The sequence below is a fragment of the Aplidium turbinatum genome, chromosome 4 (assembly GCF_918807975.1).
Source record: "Aplidium turbinatum chromosome 4, kaAplTurb1.1, whole genome shotgun sequence".
NCBI classification, from domain to species: domain Eukaryota; kingdom Metazoa; phylum Chordata; class Ascidiacea; order Aplousobranchia; family Polyclinidae; genus Aplidium; species Aplidium turbinatum.
The window spans coordinates 29,758,398-29,769,673 of NC_137475.1; the positions used below are offsets into that span (position 1 = coordinate 29,758,398).

The 11,276-nt window shown below is 39.2% G+C and overlaps 1 protein-coding gene across 1 annotated transcript in view; it reads left to right on the plus strand.

Moving 5' to 3' along the window:
* LOC145768592 (cysteine sulfinic acid decarboxylase-like) overlaps positions 1 to 10,685 on the plus strand; it is a 28,686-nt gene extending 18,001 nt beyond the window's left edge. The window contains exons 12-14 of the mRNA XM_082580121.1: positions 726 to 869; positions 10,027 to 10,139; positions 10,376 to 10,685. Of these exons, the coding sequence (XP_082436247.1) occupies positions 726 to 869; positions 10,027 to 10,139; positions 10,376 to 10,526 (408 nt within the window). The 3' untranslated portion in view covers positions 10,527 to 10,685. The remainder of the gene's footprint in view (positions 1 to 725; positions 870 to 10,026; positions 10,140 to 10,375) is intronic.
* Positions 10,686 to 11,276: the final 591 nt, after the last annotated feature.

Sequence of the window (11,276 nt, forward strand, 5' to 3'; positions counted from 1 at the left end):
TAGATGTGTTGGCTGCCGTAGCCTGCTTGTTCCAAATTATTAAGATATAACAGAGCTTTTTGGCTTACGGTTCTAACTTGGAGACACACTAAAGTGTCGTTATGTAAAAAGGATTTTCAAAGGAAAGTGTCAAAGTTTTTTTTTTTTATCAACGCTTTATTATCTTTGCATTAACACTAAACTAAGCAGAATTTTAATGAAATTGAAACCCAATTCTGCGCTTTTTTTGTATACATACCAGGGCCGTAGCCAGAGGAGGGCAATTGTCTCCTCCCCGAAATATTCTGATAGACATTTTACCTTCAATACCTAGGCAACAGCTTTACCTAGGCTACAGCATCATTTGACTGAGCTTACTACGGATTTAGGCTGCAAGTACTCTCAGAATGCGCAATTTTAAGGATTTTTTAAACATTTTCTGGAGAAACTCCCGTCTGAGCGCTTCACTTTCGCCAACTCGTTGCCGGGCACACGATGTGCAATAATACTTTTTGTCCTTTCTCGAAATTTTTTGCTGGCTACGCCCCTGGTAATTACCTCCATGCAAGTCTTAATGCACTAGTTTAGTGTAGCAGTGGAATGATTGGTTGATGCTGATAGCCTAACTAGGCTACGATTATAGCTTAATACAACGTAGGCCACACCGGTCGCCTACAGTGATGTTATATGTCATTTTTTCTTCTGTACAACTATAAACCGTACTTCCTTTCTACTTTTTATTTAAGATTGATGCTTTCAAGTTGTGGCTTATGTGGAAGGCTAAAGGCGACAAAGGTTTGGAGAAGCACGTCGAGCGTGCATTCGATAATGCTGAATACCTCACCGCGGAAATCAAGAAGAGAGATAACTTCCGTCTGGTCATTCCCGAGGTAGGATTTAGACGCCCCAGGGTGATCCATCCGGAGAGTAAATCTTGCATCATCAATCCAATAAATGTATTATCACGTAGCCAGCTGCTGTTGGGACCTGACGCGTTTCTCAGTTTCATCCCTTTCATTCCCAAATTATTATTTTGGGCGGAAAAATTTTTCTAAAGCTTTCCTGGGGTAGTAATAACTTCAAAAAAAAACGAAAATTTTGTTTGTTTATTTTATTCAATGTTGCCAAACGGCAACCCTGGGAAAGAAAGGGTTAATTGAAGCTTCTTACTCCAGGGTGACACCAAGCGTTTATTGCTTTTGAAAAGCTGTTACGCCGCTATTCAGCTTTGTAAAGCGCATGTGCGCGAATGGGCTACTTCTTCTTTTCTTTGTTCTAAGTTTTGACTGTATAAAATATATGGAAACCTTTTGTGCACCTTTTGTTTATTCTCTTCCTTTTCTCAAAAACTCTATCGGCAAGCAAACAAACGACCAATTTTACTTTAACCAAACTAAAAACTAATCTATTTTGCTCAACGTAGTCAAAAATGAAACGTGTAACTTACAAAAAATGTTAGATCATCTGAAGACAAGCGCGAGACTAATTTAGTTTCTCGCGCGGGCTTGCGGTGATCGAAGCCAAACGTCACACCAGCCCTCCCAGGGCCGTTAACAGGATTTCTCGGGCCCGGTACCAATTTATTTTCGGGCCCCCTTCATCGACAATGCTATAAATATAAAGGTTGCAAACAAACTTTTATTGATGTCGTTTAAGCATGGTCATTTAACAAATCTTGTGCAATCTTAAAATTTCTTGAACCGCAAAACTTACTATCTTTATCTAACTTTTTTGAACTTTTATTTGTCACATGGCGCTAAGAGTATTACTTCTCAATTTCATTGATGTTTCACTGGTCATTCTTGGCTCACCAGAAGAGAATTTACAGCACTGCAGACAGTCAGAAAGTTTTGAATTTGATTTGGGAAAAGTGTTTGGGCCTAGGTCAAACACTTGCTGATTGCTGCAATCTGAAAAGTGGTTTTGATCTAATTTTTAGTGCAGAAATAGGAATAGTAATCTTCTTTCCTGTGCCATTTCAGTTTTTGAGTTTGAACAAATATTAGCCTGTTTATTTTGAAATTCGTGTTTCGGGTAATATTCGTGGTTAGGGAAATCACCATAGCCTACTAGACTAAATTTTTATTTTACTGTTTTTTGGCTGAATTGGCTATTTTAGCACCAGAAAGCTGAAATAGGCCCGGTACCCAGAAGGGGGCTCGGTACTTGACGGCTGAAATGGCTGTTTTAACCTTTGATGGCAATTCTTTTAGATCTGATTATATTAAGATCTTGATAATGTTTGAAGACGTGGTGATTTTTTAAAATCCGGGCCCCTTAAATATTCTGGGCCCGGGTCCAAAAGTACCACCTAGACCCCCCTGTCAACGCCCCTGAGCCCTCCCCCAGATGAACCATGTGATTATCCAAACAAAAATGGTGAATCGACAAAAAAATGCATGATGTACAAAATAATGCAATACATAAGAAACCGACAATAACGATGTTCAAACTATCACTGTTGCGGAAACCAATTCCTAACTACATCTATGTAAGGAGTAAGCTGTAGGTTACTAAACTCAGACGGCAAAAATCGAATTCAACGGTTGATAACAACTTCATGAGGCATTAGTAAGCTTGTATCTTTTGAAATTGATGCAAATCGAGCGAACTCAGAGCATGGTTTCACCTTTACAAGTGCGAACACAAAATAAGTCACGCAGACACAATAACAAAATGATTAGTTTGAGCAGGGCTACAAGGCGCAAAGCAAAACGCGAAAATTTTTTTCCCACGAGATTTTTGTCTCATTGATTCTAGTCACTCTAAAAGTAAGATTTTCCGAAAGTGTTTTAAGAGATTGGTTGATTCAGATTGCGAAATAACTATTTGCCAATGAAATTGTGCAATGATAATAAAATATAAGCTTTTCCTAACCCTACTTTTTTGAAAAGCTCTTGTGCACCGCAAAAATTAATTTAAAGAAAAACAAAGTTTGACTACGACGGGCGTCGAACCCCCGTTCTCCCGATCAGTAGGCAGAGGATGAAACCACTGAATCAACCGTGCCAACGAGACAATGTTGCATTCATACGGTTTTTAATACAAACTTTTACCAAAATATGTAAATGAGACAGAAATTTGGTGGGAAAAAAATTTTCGCGTGCCGGACAGACCATTCGCAGTGCTCAGCAATGTGTAATGGAGGGTTGCAAAGTGTGAATCTGGTGTGCTGTGTGCAGAGGTGGGCAGTAACTAGTTACAAAAGTAACTAGTTACTGTAACTAGTTACTTTTTGAGTAACTTTAACGGTAACTTCGTTACTATTTTCCAAAAGTAACGAAACGCGGTAACTAGTTCCTATTTTAGCACTTTTTCAACAGTTACAGTTACAAGTTACTTTTGCATTGAAATTTCTGTTTCTAATTGCCGTCCATTTCTTTGCACATGTTTGTGTCATGCTTTATGCGTGTTTGCTGCGCGTTGCGCAATAATGCATTCTTCTCGCAGCTGTATCGGAGGAGCACTGCCCATGCGCGGCGCTCTTGTTTTGTGATCTTATGGAGCAGGATTGCCATATTGGCGAATTCATCGCCAAAGTCCAGAAATCTGGCAATTTTTTTTAAGACGTTTGGCTTCATATTTATGGTTTGGCGATTTGGCTCTATTTTGGCGCTTTTCGAGAACTGATTTGGCTAAATTTATTGCTTTTGGTGATTGATCAATATGTGACTTTCTATGCAATGTTTAGTAAAAGTGTTTGGCAACACTTGATAGCTCAGTTAGTTCATGCTTGTCGTATAGCTGCCAGAGGTGTACAGGAGCCGTAGTTTTGGAGTATTTAGGACCCGGAGTCTCGGTGTTACGTTCACTGTTCGCACCCTTACTACATCATTGTTTTCTTGATTCAAAATCGGAAGTCGATGTCTAAGTAACAACTTCGAGTCATAGCAGGGAAAACAAATTATTTCCGAGAAGGAGGCATACCGGGGCATACCTGGGGGTATTGCTACCCACGCTTGCAATGACTCTAAAAAGGTTGTCTGACATCAAAACCAGCAACAGCATTGCTGTTTGCTTGCCGTTGGTGGACGTTCTTGTGGAAGCAATACAAACCAGATTTGGTCATTGGTTCGAGGACAGCGACTTTCAGCTTGCTATTGCATTCCACCCACAATTTAAACTTATCTGTGTCCAATGGCTGACAATTAAGCGACAATGCTGAATTGAAGACCGAAATAAAACAGAACATGCTTCAAGCAATTGAAGAAGCAAACTGCTCTGCTGAAGAGGGGAGCAGCAGCGACACTGAAGTGGATGGTGATAAAGCCACAGAGGACTTTTTTGCACCACTTTATGCAAAAACTAAGAAGAGAAAGCAATGCGCGTTGAATCTGTTGCAGGAGTATTTGGAAGCTGACCCTGAGCCCAAGTTAAGCGGTTCCAGATTTACAAGCTGACCCATGAAAAAACTGTTTTTAAAACATAACACTCCCATTCCATCGGTTGTTTTCATTGGGCAAGGACATTTTAAAGCCCAAAAGGGCAGGCTTAAGTGACGAGCACTTTAAAATGCTCGTATTTCTCAAAGGAAATAAGCATATTTATACTGAATAGTTTTTTTAAATAAAACATTGTTGGTTTTGTACTTGTGCTGTTATGTTAGCATAGATGGCTCTAACACTAGTCAATAGCCTATATATCAAACATTACGGTTAAACTGGACTTACAGGTACATGCAGAGCTGGCCAGGTACAAAACTTTATGTTGAGATTTATGAGTAACTGAAAGTAACTAGTAACTGTAGCCTAACTAGTAACGGTAACTAGTTACTTTTTTAAATCGGTAACTGTAACGGTAACTCAGTTACTATTTTGGCCAAGTAACTGTAACTTAGTTACTTTTGAAAGTAACTTTGCCCACCTCTGGCTGTGTGTACAAAAGGCAAGTACGTAGGTTAATCGACGCGAGCTGATGACTCGCGCCTACCAAGAATTCCTTGTTCGAGAGAAACAATTGCAATTCCCTTGTAGGGATTTTACCTAACTCTGAAGCCCCTTAGTGTAGGGTTTTGCTTAACTTAGTTCCCCAGTGTAGGGTTTGGCTGTCTAGTTGTCGTAATTTGTTATAAAAGGAAAATAAAAAGGATAATTTAAAAGAATATTGAGAGACTCTAAGTCTCTAATTAAAAAAGGATAATTTAGGCTTCTGGCTGTCTAGTCTAGGGGTATGGCTTCCTACAAAAAGTAAACCAATCGAATAGAATCATACATTTTATTATTTATCAATGTTACAAGTTTTAGTATTCGGGGAGTTGAGAAAATATCTAACTAATTTAATTTATTGAGACGGGTGTCGGATAAGTGACATTCTCCCGGCGTGCATTTAACCTTCTTGTTCTAAAATTCAGTCCGTTCGTTTTGCTAGTCAAATTCCGAATGCCTGGTTTTTTCAATTCCCCGCTTACTTCATAATATACCGGTAGAGCCTTTTCATGTCAATAAAGCTATCGTAAGAATCAAGGGAAAAGCTATACCGGTTTCATAGTTATGTCGCATTAGAAACACAGATGTGTTGAGCTAGATTCTGTGTGAGTGGCATTTGTTACAGGAAGCTTGACTTATGTTCTGTGAGAACGCTAGGTTTTGAATTTGCAGCATTGAAATGCATTTTGCAATAATGATAATTTTCGGTTAAATGTTAAAATATAAATTTGTTAGTTAAAAACATGGTACATGTTACACACTTCCCTCCTTACGGCAAAAATAACAGATAAGTAATATTACGATAATTCGGTTATACATGATGCAATAATATGTAGGTGTGTGGTTATAAGATATGTTTTTTACAAAGAAAATTGACAATTGTAGGCTAACAATTGCTAGGGGAAGGCACATGACCCCCTTCCTTTCGTGGGATGAGGAGATTGGACGCACACATAATTTAACAAGTAGTCGATAACGTGATTGCAGGAATAACAGTCGTTTATCATGAGAGATAAGGCGATGTCTTAAGTTCCCTGGGAGCCATTTTGGCTTAGTAGGCTACGATATACAATAATTGCAGGACTGTAATAGGCTACAGTAATTGCGGTTACAGGGGTAACAGTCGTTTATCATGAGAGATAAGGCGATGTCTTAAGTTCCCTGGGAGCCATTTTGGCTTAGTAGGCTACGATATACAATAATTGCAGGACTGTAATAGGCTACAGTAATTGCGGTTACAGGGGTAACAGTCGTTTATCATAAGAGATAAGGCGATGTCTTAGTTCCCTGGGAGCCCTTTGGCTTGGTATGATATACACAGATTGCACTTGCAAGATAAAATACACAAATATGGTAGGTTAGGCTATATAGGCAGGTGAGTGTCCTTGATTGTTCATGCCCAGCGTCCGGGGAGATAGGCTTGACACTCATAGAAGCAACCATAATAATAATAGAATAGCGGTGTGCTGCGCGTGCGCGAAGGTTGTACTAGCTAGACAAAGATGGCGTTTGTGAGAGTAATGTCTTTGAGGACCAGTTATGCTATACAGTTCAAGCATGTTGAGTTCGAGACTATGACAAGCAGTGCTGATGAGCAGTTCAGTTTATGTCTGTTGACGGATGATGAGCAGTGAGCACGACATGAATGAGTGGTCAGCTTGTAAGGTCGCAAGCTGTAAAGCAGACGTCTTGGGCAGCTGAATGCTGCGGCGATGTTGTTGAAGTAGAGTGCTTCTTGTGTGAAGAAGGTTTGAGTGCGTAACAATGCAACTACTGTGCACGGTAGTGCAGTTTTACGGCGGACATGGGATTGACCATGTTGAAAGTTAACGATGCAGCTTCGGTGCATGTTGGCGGCTATGAGGTTAGCCGAGTTGACGTCGTCTGCGCAGGGCTTCTTTAAGTAAAGGCATCTCTGAATAGAGGCATCTCGCGTGGAGGTAAGTTGATGAGAGTCACCGTGTGGTGGCGATAGAGAACTCTGTCGTGTCATCCGTCGTAGTGCTGTAGTCTCTCAAGGTCTCTCAAGGTCTCTCGCATCTCATCTGGCAGCAACCATGCGGTGAGGTGGCGCATCTGCAAAATTCGATACAGAGTAGCATCCGCAAGATACATAATTGCGGTATAATAAGTAAAGTACGTACATGGTAGTATAACACAATAACAAAAAAATATAGCATAAAATTGATGAAACCACTAGGCGACATGATTTAATCATGGCGGAAAATTCCAGCTTATGAGGTTCTAGAAGCTGTTCAAGTGTGAGAACAGTCAGGAAAAATTGATAGACTGTAAGTATGTACATTGTGATACAATACAGGGGATGCAATGTCAGTGAATGAGCGAAGTCATTGAGAACGAATAGCTTAGTTAACGTAGGCTAGGTGAAATGATGAGCACCTAAAATTGTAATAAAATTCAGTGAAAACATGTGATGATGAGATATCGGTGAATGAACAATGTCAATGAGACATGGCTTGGCTTGTAGTACGATATGGAAAAGCGGCATATAATAGCATATGATAAACGAGAATACTACGTAACATGACAGTGTCATGGCGTAGGCTAAGCTTACGGCTAATAGGGTGTATGTAACAGGAAACAGTAATGGTTCAATAGAACATACCGATATAAAATCGTTAGGTCTAAAGCGGCTAGTATGTTTTTTAGTGGTTAATCAACGTTTAAACGACGTGTGATGAATGGTGCTGTTTAATCGATTTTAGAACGTGGCAGCGCTCCTGCCTTATCAAGAAACAAAATAAATTACATGGCCAAATGCCAACCAAGCTTTTGCACACAAAGTTCCATATTCACTATTCAGGGTAAATAACTGTGCATATACTGCAATTCCAAACAAAAGAAAAACAGCGGCTAAAATAACTAAACAAAGTTTCTCAAATCATGTTAGCTCCTAATAATACTAAAAAAATGGGGGGAACGATAACAACCTTATGTGTCCAGGCGGCTTCGCATGATTTCCCCTTTCCTTTGCCCCAGGGAGTTGCACGAACTGATAGCTTCAGCTGAGAACGTATAAGGGTACCAAAGTGTCTCCTAGCCGGAGTAAAAAGACGCACAAAAATTACGATGGTTGCTTGGGAGCGAAACCACAACGCTTTGCAGAGCGGTGCCTGCACGTCTGTATAAAATAAGATTGGGACGGGGTGTCCTGCAATCTGCGATGCCGAGTAAGGCAAAATAAAAAGAATATTAAAATGAGCTAAAAATTTAAGTTACATTTGACACTGTGAATTTTAAACAAAAAATTACATGGTTATGTTTCCCTGAAAAGGCAACTTGTTGGTAATTACTAATTAGTAAATCTAATTATTCTAATGTGAACGTTTAAAAATATTAAAAGTGGCAAATGGCGGTTTAGCATGTAAATAAATTGTTGACATCGGCGTCTAAATGGGCTGTCTGCCGCTGAACAATTCGCTTTATTACTTTCCATGAGCAAACAACAAAAATCAGTTACGTTTGACAAGCAATAAATGCCGGCGTTGCGCTTAAGAGTACAGTAGGCTACACATAGTTTGTTGGCGAATCAACGTGTGAAATGTTATCAAGTAAGTTAACATGTTTTTAAAAGATATTTATGATAAAAATTGTAGCATAGGGTACTTACCAAATTTTTTTATAGCTAGTTTGAAGAATATTTCTAAACTTACTTGTCTGAGTGTCACCAATGTGGTAGGCTAACATTTATATTACATATGTTAAATTAAAGGTTTAATAAGTTAATTATATTAAGACTGTCTGACTACCTGATAAATATTCTGTCTAATTTGGCTACACTAAAAAATTTTTCACAAACTAAAAATTTTTTACTATCCCGGACGAGCCCCCAGTGTAGGGATTTTACCTAACTCTGAAGCCCCTTAGTGTAGGGTTTTGCTTAACTTAGTTCCCCAGTGTAGGGTTTGGCTGTCTAGTTGTCGTAATTTGTTATAAAAGGAAAATAAAAAGGATAATTTAAAAGAATATTGAGAGACTCTAAGTCTCTAATTAAAAAAGGATAATTTAGGCTTCTGGCTGTCTAGTCTAGGGGTATGGCTTCCTACAAAAAGTAAACCAATCGAATAGAATCATACATTTTATTATTTATCAATGTTACAAGTTTTAGTATTCGGGGAGTTGAGAAAATATCTAACTAATTTAATTTATTGAGACGGGTGTCGGATAAGTGACATTCTCCCGGCGTGCATTTAACCTTCTTGTTCTAAAATTCAGTCCGTTCGTTTTGCTAGTCAAATTCCGAATGCCTGGTTTTTTCAATTCCCCGCTTACTTCATAATATACCGGTAGAGCCTTTTCATGTCAATAAAGCTATCGTAAGAATCAAGGGAAAAGCTATACCGGTTTCATAGTTATGTCGCATTAGAAACACAGATGTGTTGAGCTAGATTCTGTGTGAGTGGCATTTGTTACAGGAAGCTTGACTTATGTTCTGTGAGAACGCTAGGTTTTGAATTTGCAGCATTGAAATGCATTTTGCAATAATGATAATTTTCGGTTAAATGTTAAAATATAAATTTGTTAGTTAAAAACATGGTACATGTTACACCCTATCCCGAGCACAGTCGGGGTTACCAGGATGCGCAAACGGGCTACTTCTCCTTCTTTGTTCTAAGTTTTGACTGTATAAAATATATGGAAACCTTTTGTGTATTCTCTTTCTTTTCTCAAAAACTCTATCGACAAGCAAACAAACGACCAATTTTACTTCAACCAAACTAAAAACTAATCTATTTTGCTCAACGTAGTCAAAAAATGAAACGTGTAGCTTACAAAAAATGTGAGATCATCTGAAGGCAAGCGCGAGACTAATTTAGTTTCTCGCGCGGGCTTGCGGTGATCGAAGCCAAACGTCACACGCAACCCTCCAGAATTCGAAAGGTTCAAATCAGAACTGCTCTAAACAAAAACATTAGCCATGTAAATCCTGTAGATTTCTTAAAACTTGTAGGCCTATCAATAAAATTGGCGTTTTCAATCTTTCTATGAGTACGTTTCGTCAAAAGCACAGTCCCTCTCGTCTAGACTCTTAATCCAAAACCGAGCTGTCAATTGTGCCTGACGTGAAAACATTTAACAGAGCTTTCGTTTGTTTATTCAGCTGGAATGCACCAATGTCCCTTTCTGGTTTGTGCCACCTAGCATGCGAGGCCAGAAAGAAGACAAAGCATTTATTGAAAAGTTGTCGGCAGTCGTTCCGGTTATCAAACTGAGGTATGGAATATCAGTTTGAAAAGAAATCGTGTTACTGTATTTGTGAGATGCCAAATTTAAAAAATTGAAGTTGCCTAAAAAGTTTCACACATACTTTGTAGGCTCCTACTAAATGTAATGATACACTTTGTGCTTTTCGTATGTTTTTGAGACAGTGTCATGAGGAAGCTATTTTGATTTTCTACATTACAAAACTGCTTGTGGGCTATTTTCAAATCGTTATCGACTTATTACAGAATGCAGAAAGCTGGATCTTTATTGGTCGGGTTTACGCCGACACCGGATACCCCAGCCTTCTTTCGAATGACAGTCATGAACGAAATGGTCAACCATGACGACATGGATTTCGTTCTTGATGAAATAGAACGTCAAGGCAAAGACCTCTAAATGTAGATGTTTATTCTTTCAAGTTTTTTAATTGCATGTCTGTGATTGTTGAAGATGCAGCCTACGAACTTCCTGACCTTGATGGTGTTTCTTGGGAAAATCACGTTGATATAATGTCATAGCAATAGACCTAGTGAGATTAAATATGTATGAGCTGAATTTGTGAGAATTAGTGTTTTTGTTCAATATCTGTTGCATGGCAATGAAAACGCATTTCGACGTCACACCAAAAAAACATTCATCATCCCATTAGCTTAAATTGCGATTTGCTGCGCACTTCAAAAACTGATAGGCTACTTTTGATTGCTGTCGCGTTCTAAGAGAAAGGGTACGAGGCCTACTGGCAATAACAACCATACGTCGTTTTACACACAGAAATGAATTGTTTCTGCCCTAGCTAACAAAATCCCTCCTTTTATCAGTTTCATTGCTCGAAAAGTTTTTGATATGTATCATCGCGGTGGTCCGCCCCGATAGCTCAGCTGGTTATCGCGTGACTTCTGAAACGAAGAAGCTTCAAGATCAAGCGGCGCTGGTTCGACTCTCGGGGTGTGCGCTTGAGCTACGCACGTTAAAGACTACTCTCCATTCAGCGGCACCTAATAGATGGAATTATTTCACGGCAACAAGACTTCAACAATCATAAACTTCACTTTGTCAATCTCGGTGACCGGCTCTGCGTCAAAAGCCTCTACAATGCGAAACTACCAGGATTAAGCTCTGCAAGAAGCTTTCCCAGTTCGAGGGTAA